Source organism: Botryllus schlosseri, chromosome 16 (genome assembly GCF_051294905.1).
Source record: "Botryllus schlosseri isolate E-star chromosome 16, Bs_hap1, whole genome shotgun sequence".
Lineage (NCBI taxonomy): Eukaryota > Metazoa > Chordata > Ascidiacea > Stolidobranchia > Styelidae > Botryllus > Botryllus schlosseri.
The window spans coordinates 3060224-3076847 of record NC_137251.1 but is presented as its reverse complement, the minus strand read 5'-3'; the positions used below and the strand labels follow the sequence as shown (position 1 = coordinate 3076847).

The following is a 16624-nucleotide window of genomic DNA, read 5'->3' as shown; positions in this document are numbered from 1 at the left end:
AAACGTCTCTAAATAGCAATATGTTTGTATCAGCAGGTTAATGGAAAATTGGCAATGAAAATGAATTTCCACATTACGATAGTTCATGTCAAACGATTATTATGATGATCTGATATTTTAGCAGTTGTGGTGCGAAACTGCCGCATGTTTTCTCAAAATAAAAAATAAAATAAAAATTAGGTTATCAACCATTTTAAAAATTTAGAGGTCTCGCGGACCCCCTGGAATTGCTTCGCGGACCCCTAGTGGTCCGCGGACCCCCGGTTGAGAACCGCTGGCCTAGGAGACAATCAGTTCGGTCATTATCGGGAATATTTATGAGTAGGAATGGTTTGCAGTTTTTATAGATAACTAGTTATCTATAGTTTGTTTTGGTTAGTTGAATCAGTAGACTAACCTTGTTAAATCATTAGATTAAAACTAACTTTATGCGCTGCGATCAACCGGTTTCCTTAATCTTGGGTTGATAAATCTTGACGAACGCGATAATGGACTTTATTGCTAATCCAACTTTATTATCTCCATATTGTGTAGTTCAATGAGTGCATTTGATATGATGTGCGGCGTTCAGATACAATCCGGACAGCGGGTGCATCAACTGGCCATCGGTAATGTATCCGAATACGATTCGGGCGTGTATTCCTTCCACGCTGGTAAATCTAAGACGTCAGGAAGATTGACGGTGCAAGCGGTCAGCATCAAATCCCAAATCGACCCCGTTTCAATCAAAGAAACCGAAACGGCCGTGCTCGAATGTACAGTATCGCTTAATGAGCTGAATACGAACCGCTGGACTAAGAACAAAGGTCAGATTCAGGTAACAGACCAGATAAATTGCATCTGTCAATCCATTTTCCATTCATGATTATTCAACTGTAAAAGATAAGCAGATTCTACTGAATGAAAATTAGCCTGCGCTAGAGATTATCAAACCGCGATATGCCGTATCTATTCAGCATATAGCCATATGCCACATAATTTTCATCACCTGTCCTTTTCTGCATTCTCTTAATTTTCCTTCAGTGTACTGGTACATGTATCTTTTGCTATGTTTTTAGATTCACAATGCTTCAAGTCCTCGAATCTGAATCGAGTATTGATTGTAGTGATTAGAGTTGAGTGGTATTTAGAAATGATTTTCTCGAGTACACCGTTTTTCCACAAGGACTTATATTATCAACGTGTCATGAAATTATTAATATACTTAACTAATATATCTTGGAAGTCGTGACCAAATATGACCAATGGACGCAATTACTCATAGAACACCGACAGAATTTCTACAAACGTGCAAGGGTGCAAACACGCGCTTACAATACGGGATTACACGACCGAAGATTCCGGCCAGCACGCGTTTCAAGTCGGCAAGGTTACATCCAAGGCGAATCTTGATGTGCAAGGTACCTTGAGAATAACCGGTTGCTGCTTATTACTACTGATATTACTATCATTAGAATCGTGATAGCAGGGCTGATCAGTTGATCGCGGGTTGTCTCAAATTAACGCCTCCAAAAGAATCGACTGGAAAATGTAGCGAGGCAGAGATATGTCGATAGGATACTACTAGGGTTGCATTTGAACCAAGAACTGTTTTAATACACTTTGTTTAAAACATGCCATTTAAAAAAAAGGTTTTTCTCTCAAGAGTTGGATAGTTATGTCATAACTGTGTAAATACTTTTGCAAAAACATTCAGCGGTTCTTGACCGGTGTTCCATGGGACACCTATGGCTCCACGAACCATTCCCAGGGGTTCCGCTGAGGTCAAGACACACAGCTCATACATATGGTTTGTAGTGTGCCCGTCTTAGCCATCATTGGTTGCAGGCAATTAGGCCCGATTATTATTCGAATTGTGACGGTTCTGTTGGTACGTTGTGTGCATTGGCGTGTACGGGAGAGGTTGGGTTTCAAAATTTAAACCCCGTCCTTCTGAAATGCCATATCAATATCAAATGTTCAATAATAATTAAGCAATGGGTATCTCGCTGTTGCGTTTCGACCAAACAATACAATAACACTTTCCACTGTGGAGCCTCGCATCTCTGAGCTGATATCTGAATGAGAACATCAGATGTTACTCTGATTTTCAATAGATATTCTTTATTATGTTTTCGTTTTGTGTGAAAATTAAAATGGTTTAGTTCTATTAACACTTTGTTGATGCACAGTTCATTTTGTGCACTAGTAATCAATTAGATATCTTGTTGGTGTGTATTGTGGCCATAATTATGATTATGAAATCTGATTTGATGTGATCTGAACTTGAATTTTTGTTTTGTTTCTTTCCAATTCTAAATGTGCCTAATTCAATTTCCACGTTTTAGCAAATTTAGTAGTTTCCATTCTAATCTACTTTTAAAAAAACTGAAAATTGTCTAGTTTCAACTACTGCGGGTGGTACGTTGACCTCAGTTTAAAAACCGCAGGTAAAGACTGTCATCTTTACAGGGATAAAGCTGAGCAATGCTCTGGAAAACATCTGTGTCACCAATGCTGCCAACGCAGACTTTACCGGGGAGTTGTCACGGCAAAATATCAATGTGAAATGGGAGCTGGATGGTGATATTAAACACGATGGAGCAAAGTACCTCATAGGAAAGGACGACCAAAGATGCAGACTGACTGTGGGCAATGTGACTGGTTCCGCGAGCTCTTCTGGGAGAATTTATGCTGGAGGTGAAGGCACACCAAGAAATTCCATATCGTTGCATGTTTTCTTAGAGTCCTTGCTCAGGCTCCAAGACCCTTGTTGTGTTAGCCTATCGTTGTATTTATTTGCATCGTTCAAGCACATTAATATGCGCACTGAAACATAGTAGCTATACTGTCGTGAATATGAATGTATTGCACTTATACTCTCCTGTAAATGGACATATGTGCTCCTCTGTTAACGAAATAAGGACTTCTAGTCCATGTACGAAATACGTCAAAATTGATTGTGTTCTGTGTAAGGTGACATGTTTGTGTTGGTGAATTTGTTGTAACATTTTCCTTGCGTTTATGCGTGCGTGTCGTTTATTATAGCGATTGATATAATCCGCGAGCTTCGAGACCAACATATTATGGAGAATAGACTCGCCACTTTCACTACCGAGGTGGCCAATGACGGAATTAATGGGTATTGGGCGAAAGACGGCATGTTCCTGCAGTCTTCTGAGAAATTTCAGGTGCTTTGATTTGTTGAAGGTACAATCGTGGATTATTTTTGTTGTTTAAGTGGTGATGATTTTCAACTGCTCCCACTTTTGCTTGAATAGTTTAGGCAACAGTAATTATTTTACACTTTTAGATTTTAAAAAGTAAAAAACGATTTTAGCACAAGTCTTCATCATTTTTATGAATTAAATTGTCATGAAAACCACTGTAAATAGTCACTGAATCGGGGTAACTAAATCTGTAGTTGAAAATTGCACAAATGCACATATTTGCAGTGTCATTGATCGTTTTGAGTTGGTTGCCAAGATGCGTCCTATTCCCATGCGACCGCCTTCCACATCTACTTGTTTGAAACTACTTCTTGTCTTATCTTTAATTTTCTACCTCCACTTGAAGTCGTTTTGGCATGTCTTGTAAATTCGTAATCTACTTGAGTAACAACGATGACTACTTTGACCACGGACCACCTCTGGTGATTGTGATTGCAGATCTACCAGTAAAGGGCTGATTGGATTCACCGTTGAATAGAATCAGTGAACGTTCTGGATATTTTAGAAGACAGTACATTGTCATCGGTGTAACTGGTCTGATCTACTAAACCTCAATGTCATGTTACCTTGTCTGCAGATATGTTAATCTTTACCTCAACGTTTTATGTATTTTATTGACTGGAGTTGATTATGCGCGGTGTTTAGACGAAATGCGAACGGCGGTTGCGCCAACTCACCATCGGCAACGTATGCGAAAACGATTCGGGGGAGTATTCCTTCCACAGCGGTATATTCAAGACCTCAGGAAGATTAACGGTGCAGACGGTCAGCATCACATCCCAAATCAAGCCGGTTATAATCAAAGACACGGGAGCTGTTGTGTTCGAATGTAAAGTGACGCACCCGGACATTCCGTCGAATATGTACTGCTGGATTAAAGACGGAAGTCGTATTCAGGTAACGTAGGCCTACTAGATAAAATGCATCTGTAAACTCCCTTTTCAATCGTGATTTTGTAACTGTAAAAGATAAGCAGATTCTACTGAATGAATACTAGTGTGCGTCCAAGATTACCGGACCGCGATATGATGTATGTATTTAGCATACCGACATTTCATTTTCTGCTATCTACTGTTACTTTCTGTTCATTATACTGTACATCAGAGTTCCGAGTCAATTCATGCCACAGCTACACCCCACATCATTGTAACAAAGTGCAATGAAGTAGCCTTGACCCAAAATATACCATATTGCCCTTATTTGGAGTAGAAGCGTCATTTTTTCTATGTGCTCACATAAAGGGTATATCTTTAAGCTTTCAACGTTTTCCATAATTTTATGACATGTTAATGAACGCGACTCGAAGCCTAATACTTGATTCGCAATTGGATCACTCACGTACTCGGTTTTGCTCAGCCGTAGTTCTTGGCCAAGTTACCGTAATTATCCGAATATAGTGCGCCCCCATGTATAATACGCACCCTTAAAATGACGTGTATATTCTGGGAAAAAGCCTGTACCCATGTATAGTACGCACACTGCATTCGCAGTACATGAATAGTTGCGTTTTAGTGCACGATGTTATTCCATTTTGCGATGTCACTGTCGAACAATCATGACATAATAATGATCGCTAATCAAAATACAATTAACGGCATTGTCTCTAAACGAGAGTTGATAGTAGCCAAAGCCTGTGTGGTCGGCGACGCGATAGTTTAGGCTGGCGACACACAACATCTATCTTGCACACGAGTCTTATTACAATTACAGATGTGATTGCTCAGGCCAACGGTTATGTCGGGCGCACCAGTCCTGTTGGAGATGCGACTGATTACGCAAGCAATTATATCTTGCGCACATGGCCTCTTGTGTATGCGATTGTTAAGGCCTGTCGTTGACGCGACGAATCAACAAGGATTGCCGCGCACACTTGTAGCAATCAGCGACCTGATTTCACTCGCGTACAAACTGTAAACCAACTCAACAAGAGGTCGTGTGCTTTGCAGACGACTCTCGTTAATTAGAAACACGCTTTTCGTTAATCGGCAACGCGCTCTATTTGGCAGCCCGTTACACTCTATAATACGAATTACGAGGCCCAATGGCTAGAGGTGATGCGCGATTTAAACAAACATGAAGAATGGTGTGATTTCAAGTTTTTGATCGAGGTATTTTTTTCAAGGCTTGCTGTACCCATGTATACTACGCAACCCCTATTTTAGGGCAAAAAATCGGTAAAATTTTGCGCATTATACATGGAAAATTACGGTAGGTGTTTGATTTAAAGACTAGGTATTTCCACACCTTCCTTCTAAGTTTACATTTTAACGCATTTTGTGTTTCAAAATGATGAAATTATCAATATATCGAACTGAGATACCTTGGAAATTGTGAATTCATATGACCAATGTACACCTTTCCTTGTAGAACACCGACAGAATTTCTACAAACGTGGAAGGTTTTAAACATAGCCTTTCGATACGGAATTGCACGGCTGAAGATTCCGGCCGGTATTCGTTTCAAGTGGGCAAGGATAAATCAAAGACAAAGCTTGATGTGCAAGGTACCGTGAGAATCACTGTTCGCCGCTTATTATTATTACGATTTGTAAAATCTTGATAACAGTTGCTATAATCACAGGGCGAATTCCCTCGTTATTACAGAGATGGCTAGAGTGATAATCTTTAAGTCGTAGTTCGAGTATGCTGGATTTCTGAGCAAAATGCTCGCTGCCAATAATGCTTTCACATCTTCACTTTTAATTCGAGACCCTGTCATAGTCAGAGCGCAGTACCCCTTTAAACTAGGGTTACCATATGTCCTCCTTATAGGAGGATTTGTACTCCTTTTGGCAATTCGTTCTCATTTGTAGCTTTAACGGCCAAGGGATTGTAGAGTAGGGTTACCATATTTTTGTGACCCAAATTCCGGTCACTCTTCAGCCCACACTAGCGGATTTTAGAAAGAGGTATGAGCACATTGTCGATCAATATGGCGTCACACCAGCAAAGCCTAGTCTATCAACTAGAAGTGATCACGATCCGGTTCAGGAGAATCTGGTTGTGTGAGGTAAGTTTTAACCAGGGCCGAAGCCACATTTTTTCAGCCCCGTCCCATCAAACACTGATCTTGAGCTCACCGTAGGGTAATCATGCAACTTCTGGGGACTTACCATATGCATTTGGTTTCTATATGCATCTGGTCGTTAAATGATTTGAACGAATTATGTCAATAATATTGGTTTTTCCATATATTACTTTATTATTTTATAAAGGCAAACTACCCCCAGGTTTAGAACCACCGCAGTCCACCATCTTTGAATGAGCATCCCAACAACCTTAACCGACTCTATGAATATACCATTATTTTGTAATTGCGATTACAAACAGACTTATTTTTGGAAATGAATGGTATTTTTATTTATTTCTGATTGCAGTTTTAGCGAGGGTGGCAGTCCCCGTATCAAAACCAAAATTTGTGTTCCTAAATGGCGCACAGCCCGAAGAAAAATTTCATGCAGCATAAATCGGCCCAAAAATATTATTGTTTAGGTTGATTTACGAAAAAATTATGAGCTTAGTTCAAGCCTTCCAAATTCCGGACATTTAGGCATATTTTAGAAATTCCACCCGGACGTAGTTTTAATGGTGAAATTCCGGACGTGTGGCAACCCTATTGTAGAGGTACAACTTTAAGGGCCATAAAATCTGGATTTCGACTACAGTGACGGCAAGGATGACTAAAAAAAGTCAACCACAACCTAAACTACGTCAATGCGGGTCTCCTGGGAGTCGAGTTGGAAAAATGACCCTTTTCTAGTCAACGCAACATTATTTTCTTCAAAATTTTCAAATTACATGTTTCATCGTCCGATATTACAAGTTTTGTGATTTGGAAAAAGTGTCCTTTCTTCCTGTTCTCAAAATATGGTAACCCTATTTAAGCGGAGTTCTTAGCTTGAATCGTAGTCTACGTGGCTTCACCTGAGTTAACGTGCAAGAGAAACGTTTATATTTTGTGACTCGAGATTGTGTGCCGTGGTCAAAATATCCCTCAACACGATGACAAATTAGGCACCCGTACCACTGCAAAGCACTGTGCAGCCTAGTATATGGCATTTGTGAAATTGTGGTAGCGGAAACTTTGAATATAATCCACTCAACCTCCATTTTCTATTGCGTCAAGGAGACAGTGCGCTTTTGAAAGATATTAGAATTACAAATATTTTCATTCCTCTTACCCAAGGCTTTTTCAGGTGAAAATCCATTTGGTTGTGAGATTTGTGGGGCCACATTTAGCCAACGCCATCATTTGCAGCAGCACAAAGTAACTCATACAGGTAAAGACCAAACTATTTTCATTCCAATTATTATTATTATATATCATTACATTGTTGATGAACATCATGCAACCTATATGGAAAGATGTCCATTCAAACAAATACACTGGTTTTGCTAGAAGTCACTGAGGAATTGAAGGAAACAGCTAACACCTGAAGTGTTCAGCGTAGCTGTGACAGAAGTCATCAAAAGCATATAAATGTGTCAATACCTGACATTACTTATCTATTTACTGTTGTGGTGTGGTACATTTCCGTGCGGTAATATTTACGATTAAATATACTGACAGATTGGACATTTTGATATTAATGCTATATTCCATGTCAATCATGTAGTACGCTGTATGAGCAATGAGTTAACTACATACTGCCATGTAATATTGCAAGACAATTCGGAAGTGCTAATGTATCTAGCCGCCTAGAATTAACTGTTACCGATGATTGCAATAATAATTTTTCTCGTATGGGTTTTGCCTTTACAATTGTGTGCTGATTGTTATAAATGCGGGTTAGGCTGCATTACTGCATTTTCCGATTAACTTCCCCTAAGCATTAACGCAGCAACGATTATGTGCATAAGTAAATTCTGATTCACAGGTCTATATCCAATGATACACTTTCCAACGCCGTGCTCCTAAAAAGCCCTTATCACGACTGTCCCTCATGAATTACGGTACTATGTAAACTCGGAAACAACGTTTTCTGGCATAAATACAATTGAATGCAGGGAAGGGAAACGTGTGTGGTGTCGTAATCGATAGACGAGATTGTGTTTCTCTGCCCATGTTCGAGTTGTTCAGGATTGACCAACTCTCAGGAATTCTTGGTTATTAGTCAGTTTCTGATGCCTTATATACCTTGCTAACGTTTAATCATTGTGTTGTGTTATTTATCACTTGCATTGCATCCCAGTATCTGTCGGTTAGAAACGAAATTGGCAAAAAATTTAGGATTCCCCAGATGTAATTTTGCTTAACCTGCCAAATGTAATATATATAGATGGGTTTCAGCAGCTGGTGTGGTATACAGCGATATAAAGCTTTCAAGTGCAGGATGTCACTTCACTTTCATTTCGCAGGATATGCCATATCGCACTTTAAGTGGAATTACCGCTAACAACATCCCCAGATAATATGACTACGTCATCTATGTTCTTCAAAGAGGTCGTGCCCGTGTTTGGCGACAGTTCAAGTTGGAACCGCAGTTTCCCGAACTCAACTACAGCGGAGTGCTAATTCTCTCTCCTTGAGCTTGGGAAATAATGATTATTATCAACATCCACGACAATCAAGTATTGAGCTAGTTCCATTTCAGTTATTTGTTATATTGTTCTGTTACTTGTTTTATTGTTATGATGCTTATCAAGAAAATTGCCTAATTGATTCCTGTCTACATCTGTTTTTTTATTGAGATATTCCCTAAAATTAGCTTCTGGCTTGGAGAAAGATTTTGTATATTTTTGTAGAGTGACATTTTGAGGGTTTTGTTCGTAATTAAATATGTTCATGATAATGGTATTCATGTGATTTTGTGGTAGTTTGTTTGCTAAATGCTGAGTCAGGTAAAATTGCCTTGCCCAAATAAATCTGCTGCCTCCGAGAGTCGATTACTGGCTGTCGCGCCGACCGTGAATTTACCGACCACACCAACTCTACTAATATATTTCTCTTCCACAATATCGAAAAAAGGGACCTGGTTGTCGTTAAGAGTCTCATACAAATACTTTAAATATATCCGCTATCACCAGTACGCGATGCGTAGAAGTAAATAGTCACGTGACACACGCGTGTTATCACGGCATGGACATATAATAATTGAGACATTATACTGGGTGATCAGGGATCTCTACGATGCTCATCATGACTCGCTGCAGCTGGTGTGTGGACTGTGGAATGATACCAATCCTAACCTTGACGAGCCCTTTCGAATGCAGGATGTGCATGCGCACTGCGCAATCATCCAATCCGCCTAATTCTACTTCGAATCGAAGTCCAAAATTAAGATCTTGGTAGATATATTTTCGCCTGCACCATCGAGATGCTTTCACGACGGAGATGTGATATACGACCTTTAAGCAAGGGGTTATCTAGTTTGCGCCACCGTACTTTCTCCTCCATGCTATGCGTGGATGTTGAGCGCCTAGCGCAGTGGTTCCCAACCTTTTTGTCTTAATTCCCCACTTCAGATTTATTCCGAGCCTTCATTCCCCACAAGGAACGTAACAGCTCTTTGTCAGCCCCGCCAGTAGTTATATAGATCTCTCGCATGACGCAATGGGGTTCTTATGGGTGCACCCGACCGGTGCCGCGAAACTCGTCCTGAACCGGTGACCCTTTCAGACCCCCCTTCCACCCGACCGGTGCCTGGGTTGGTATAGGCATCTCTCGACCGGTAACCCTTTTCGGTATAGGGATCACTCAACCGGTGCCTCGAAACTCGTCTTGAACCGGTAACCCTTTTCGGTATAGGGATCACTCAACCGGTGCCTCGAAACTCGTCTTGAACCGGTGACCATTTTCGGTATAGGTTATCTCTCGCACGGCGTGGAATATCAGGTATGGTAAATAGTCACGTGATTGGTACTTAATTATTGTATATATCGCAAATTATTATATATGACCAATTTGAAGTAATCCCAACGTTTACGGTGAGCGCGACTACGATATATCGTTATTCTTATGGATGCGGCGATGATTCGCACTTTCGTGTATAGACTGCGGGCGGCATGTCGTACTTTTAGCAAAAAAGGGTGTGAAATATTTTGCTAAATCTAGGAATCACTTACTTGGTAATATTTTGGTAATTAGTTTGCCACAGAGCCGGCGTAGACGGTGATTCAAATACCAACAATAGCCGCGTTCACATACTAACACTTCAAAAGGTGTGAAATAGTTTGCAAAACCCCGCGATCGCTGACAAGATAATGTCTCGGACATAACCATCTTTCGCGGCTTCGTGTTACAGGCATATCGATCGCTCACGCGGTGAAATTTTCGTAAGCAGTTTGGCACAGAGCTTGATTTCACTCGTACGATTTAATAAGTAACGAATAACAGACCGCCAGTGTCGGTAACTTGAATAGCGACAAATTGTCACTTATTTCCGCTCTAACCCTAATCCTTTGTGAAGTGAACGCTTATTCAAAAGGGTGTGATATCATTTTAAAATCCTACGACACTCACAGGGTAATGCTTCAGACAAAGCGATCCCTCATGCCCGCTCACAAGGTAATATTTCCGTAATTAGTTTGTCACAGAGTCGTCGCAGACGATGATTCGTAAACCAACAATTTGACACTTTCTGGTATGGTCGCTATATGTTTTTGACACTTTGTCCGTGTTTGACTTTAGTTGTATGATAAGAATCATGCGAATATTCAAGCAATGTATCAATTGAATGGAATGAAACTTACTACACAGCTCAAGTTGATTCGTATCTGAATGTGTTAATTCGGTACAATTCTAATTAATTTGAGAAATCTTTTTAATGGGATCTTTTGATTCGACCGTAATCTGAATATTACTGACACCGACTTTCAGTCACATTGAATTATTCACACATTCCACGCCGCTGTTTTAACAGTTATAGAATCAATACCAACTATCTCTAACCCGATAATATTCAATCATTTTGGTAATTTACCAACTTTAAATCCATTCGCGGATGTACTAAAGGTAAATCCAAATAATCCAAAATGAAATATTTGGACTTTGACATAGTCTGAATTGAAATAGATTGACAAACATGACTACCAACTTTCCCGCAGTCCCATTTCGATATTATATGCACATTGATTTGAAACAAGTAATGAAACATTGCAACTCTATTCGCGATCCCGCTTTCCGTTTGTCAAAGAGATATTTTAGCATCTTACCATACTCAAAAGAATTCTTCACAACATTAACAATTGTTAAAAATCTAGTTTTCACTTACTTGATTATATCACTACAACTCACAAACTTGAATTAATTCATCCTGGCTGTATTCGTATGATCGGTCTTTTTTATTCGATTGTAAAGGTCGTTACTATTCTGAAGACAAAGTATTTACTAATCGGTACATATACGATTTGACTTGGACATATTATATTTTGAGTATACGAGATTTGAATGTCCAAACAATAACTGAGAATTAATTTATCACAATTAAATCCGTATATTACAGCGTAAAAGATATTGGGGTGTCAGCAACTCTGTACGGCCGTAGTTACAACCACATTAACTAATCTACCCAGGCAACTCGTCATGATCATTCCTGAAATCAACACAAACACGACCACTGACTTGAGTTAACCACGAAACAGCATCAAGTTTTAAATCCGCGTGCAGCTGACGGATTATTCGAATGCATCGATGGAGAATATTATTGAACTCGTCGGTGTTGTTACTTCAACAAATTACACCGACTGCGAAAGTTAATATCGAATGGTAAGACTTGATCACATATTTGTTGATCACAGACATGACAAAAAAAAACATTACCGAGATTTTATAAACTAGTCATATTACTCTACACATCTATCAATATCAAAATGCGAGTCATCCAATTTTTCTACTAAAGTAACATTGCACTTTCGGATTCGGATTCGGTATAGTCATACAAATTGTATTAAATCCAACATCAAAACAAAAGGAATTTTTTTTAGTTTATTGAAATCAAATCATTCGTCTTCGACTTGTGCTTTTCTAGATTGCACGCAACAATTCGTTACGAATGAGCTGTAACCAAAGTTAAGAATTCTTTGTATCCACAGATATAGAAGATGAATATAGCTAACACAATCACGAATCGACGTTTCAGAGTATTTCACGGATGTAATAAACTTGTTAGTGTCGCCTATCTAAAAGTATGCATGCGTTCGATTTCCATACCGACTGTTGCGATGTTTAGGATTCGCTTACAATGACCAAGAGTGAGGATTTAACATCAATGTCGTTACTGGAGGTATTCACAACAGAGAATCGAAACATTACACAGTGTGAAAATATATCTTTGATATCAAAGCACTATCCCAAGTACACGATTAATACTCAACTCCGTTCACACTTTCTATAGAACGTGCTAAACGTAAAATATCACGAGGTTGCACTCTAAGACTTTGATCATTACAAAAGTAAATTGAATATGTTTGCTCGACGCATTCAATTCAACTAGAAATGTCTAGTGCACAACAATCGTAATATTAAGGAAGTACTTGCTACACTGGAATTCACTAAACGTGTTTTGCATTGTTGTTCATTTGTAGCATTGATTGAAATTGTTTTTTGAACCCTCAAATAATAATTCCCGACATGAAACCAAACCGCTGAAAGTCGTTACCAACACAAAGAAACACTTTGTACGATGTTTGCCAAATGTACCCTATGGTTAGGTGTACTAGAATTATTTGTGTAACACATACACCGACAATGTAATCGAGAATTTTTCCGTTGTCATTCGCTAAAGTAAATGTCATCACAATACTCTGTCACTAAAGATCTTACTTGTATCTGATTGAATCACCGATAATTAACTCGCTAAATCAAACCATAAGGAAATTTCACTCACTCATCAGATATGAAACAGCGTCGCTTAATCGGTGTAGATCGTTTTTCTAAATGCAAATCATACCTGACCAACAGAAAACAATTTTCACTCACCTTGTAATGAAACCAAGTGGTGGACCTTCGTTCAATATTTTGTTTGTGTCAAATACTTTGCAATAAACACAGTGGAGTGGTCGAGCTTTACATCAGCAGACTGTAATCTGTAAATCAAGCTTACATCCGACTTGTAACTGTATCGTTTACCTAACCGAGTTGTATGCACAGTTTGATATTTTTTGTTATTTGGTAATTGCTGAATATACTACTTCGAAATACTCCCTTGAACGTAATTTCCATCATCGTAATAATCGAAGTACATTTGTGTCGAATTCGTAACAGCCGACTATGACATGATAAATTTTTGACAAGTTATGCTTGGAAGATTGGTTGTATATCACGAAAAATAATTACCGCTCATATTGATACTGTTATCCATTGTTCGGTATTTTCAAACGAGTAAAATTTATTACTTGAGTTACTCCGCTTAATGCAAATGTAAACACAACCGTCTTTCAACATCACAAAGACATCGATACAAAGTATACAATCAAACGCAACAAGTTTTACTTTTGTAGGTTGTGTATGGTTATCCTGCATAACTCATTTCTTACCAAAGCCATATGAAATATATTCATGTTACACGAAAATATTCACTCATGCTACAAACCTGTACAATGATTGGTGGTGCTTTCAAACTGTTTCGATACTTCAAGAACTTTATTGTCTGAATGGTTGTTCATGTATCGTAATAATCAAGTAGTTCAACACAGAACTAGTACTAACAGAAACACCAGAGTTGTTTGCACAAAAGTTTGTATGTGTACAGTATACGAATACCATGTGTAAGTCCAGCACAATTGTGGTATCCATACGAGTTTAGTTAACACAATTTACGACACCGAGGTCGCGTCATCTTTCGTAAGACAACAAACCAAGGCTTCAGGATATGTCCATGTCATAGCAATGAATCGGCTACTCCAACAACAGAGTGCATATGTTTCCTAGTTACGGTGCTTACATCTTACACACAAATCAATCTACTTTGATAACGAAAAGTGGTGAGTCATCATATGGTTATCCTCACTAGTAAAACATACTATCATACAAAATGGTCGTTATAGTTTGCACACCAACGGTACATCGTACAAGTCTCGAGAATCCAGTTATTCAAAAAACGTGAAAGTATTTCTACACCAAGTCGTTATGTTGACGAAAGCGTATATTGTAATATCATGATCGATTTGCATTCGTTGGTCACAAACTGTCACTACTCTAAGTAATTCTTTTTCACTCAAACACAAACGCATACTTGTCACCACTCGTTTTCATCAAGTACGAGTTCAAGAAACTTACTACGACATGAATTTTTATTTTTATGTTGTGTAAATAGGTAATAATTAATTCAAGTAACACTATATCAACATCATCGAGTTGTGCTAATAGATTTACATGTGGTCTTGTGGTTTTCATCGGGACATGCAGCACGAACTAACTGTAGACTCCTCTCTGTTGTACAGCTACTCGGTAATCGAAATGCATTAACATGTAAACAACGATCTTGTTTCGTCACACCAAAAATATCTTCACTGTCGCGATACTCCGCACAAGACGTGCATAGCCTTTTCACACTCGTAATAGTATACCAACGTCAAGCGATAACGTTTAACAAGACCAACGACACTGAACCCACGACGTTTACCTATGTAAAATTACCACTTTCACTTGCCAGTCCATCGTTTACCTGACTAAACATATTATTTTCCTTTGGAGATCTGACGTTTACCCAGAGTAAGAAACCATTTTCACTTGTAAATATATTTTTTCCTTGGCTAACAAACCTTTTTTCACTTGTAAACATATTTTTCCCCGGGTAACAAACCTTTTTCCCTGAGCAACAAACCATTTTAACTTGGTGGTCCGTCGTTTAGTCGAGTAAAAATATCATTTTCCTTTGGAGATCCGGCGTTTACCCAGTGTAACAATACATTTTCACCTGGAAAAATACTTTTACCTAGAGTAACTAATCATTTTCTCCTGGGTAACAATCCCTTTTCGTCTGGAAACTATCATTTAACTGAGTACCAATACCGTTTTCACTTGGAAATACATTTTTTCCCTGGGTAACAATACCATTTTCGTTTTGAAAACTGACAACCACACTGGTCAATTTGATATTTTTGTATATTGTTACAACAAACAGTGACGGAAATATACACAGACAACCGGTTTCAGAGTATACCCCATCGGTCGTATCACATCAATATCATCGGTTAACCACATACAATATGCTCTTGTACACCGAAATGCATGTTTTGGAAACTTGGACAATAGGCCTCGATAGTTCTGTGATGTCCGGGTTCGTGCTTTGGATTTTCCAGAATCAAAATGTCGGAATAAAACACCTCCTCGACTTTGGTAACTGGTTGATACACGGATAATGGTGTTCGGAAAACGGATGAATTTATGCTCCCCATCGCGCTAACAACTCCGGGTTACTTGTGACTTTCCTCAGGTCTGTTTACTATATTGTGTTTTTACTGGTCAATACATGTCGCTCCAGTCAGCTGAAACCGGATCACTAATATGAGAAAGTGTGTGGGCCTGATCCGGATATTCACTCATGAACCAACGACCAATATTCAAGTAAACATGTTACAGACCGTGTTTTGTCTCCATGAAAAATACCAATGCATACACCATCACATACAAGTAACGTCACGATTGTTCACAAGTATTCACGTAAACGAGGTGTACATACAATGTGCCGGTGTACCAACATCATGGAAAACAAATTCATGTTCTCAAGTCTCATCATGCGACGACTCTGTACATTCAATGTGGGCATAGATGACACACAACATGATACAATTGACAGCGCATTATGCATGCTGATCTCAGTCAAATATGCGAACCATACACAACCATATACCCTGATTTTCGTTGAATATCCACAACACCAACAAATCTGTACATTTCTTTTCCCTTGACCTCGACGATAGAGTTGTCATCCCAATGTACCAATCGAGTGTATGGTTCATCAGGTGTAAAATCCAAATCAAATGTCACCAAGGTATCGTTTTTCATTTTCAATATTTCCACTGCTGCATCTTGTCTGTGTCGTAAAACCACGGCGTGGGGCCAGAGGAATCTATGGACAGTTACGCGTAGTCCCATATTTACTCGTGGATATGGTCAGGTTACGACAACGTTTTCTCAATGGTCTGCGTGGGTGCACCGTTTCAATACGTAGCTGGATCAACTAGACCAAAAGTTTCCTACCGCGTTTTATAACGACCTATAGAATTACGAGATAGCACCCTCTTGCGGTGTGATTAACACGAAATAAGCCTTCAACTCGCAGAGACACACCTTGGATTACATTATCTAATCGTAATCGAACTTGAGATTCACACACCCACAGAGTCCCTGTTTACGATTTCAATCCGGAGTCACTGCTCACGATGTTTATCTGTAGTCGTTATGTGGGAGTAGCGACATCCATTCATCGTATGAAAGATTGATAACGAAGGTGATCGCCAAATACATTATAC

General features: G+C 39.1%; 1 protein-coding gene across 5 annotated transcripts in view; it reads left to right on the top strand.

Moving 5' to 3' along the window:
- LOC145458784 (obscurin-like) overlaps nucleotides 1–9005 on the top strand; it is a 71404-nt gene extending 62399 nt beyond the window's left edge. For 4 of the 5 annotated variants that reach the window (XM_080337269.1, XM_080337270.1, XM_080337267.1 and 1 more), the window contains 8 exons: nucleotides 572–817; nucleotides 1265–1400; nucleotides 2452–2679; nucleotides 3028–3170; nucleotides 3855–4106; nucleotides 5577–5712; nucleotides 7405–7488; nucleotides 8567–9005. In XM_080337269.1, coding sequence (XP_080193395.1) covers nucleotides 572–817; nucleotides 1265–1400; nucleotides 2452–2679; nucleotides 3028–3170; nucleotides 3855–4106; nucleotides 5577–5712; nucleotides 7405–7488; nucleotides 8567–8604 — 1263 coding nt within the window. In that variant the 3' untranslated portion in view covers nucleotides 8605–9005. The remainder of the gene's footprint in view (nucleotides 1–571; nucleotides 818–1264; nucleotides 1401–2451; nucleotides 2680–3027; nucleotides 3171–3854; nucleotides 4107–5576; nucleotides 5713–7404; nucleotides 7489–8566) is intronic. The other variant, XM_080337268.1, reaches the window with a different exon arrangement.
- Nucleotides 9006–16624: the final 7619 nt, after the last annotated feature.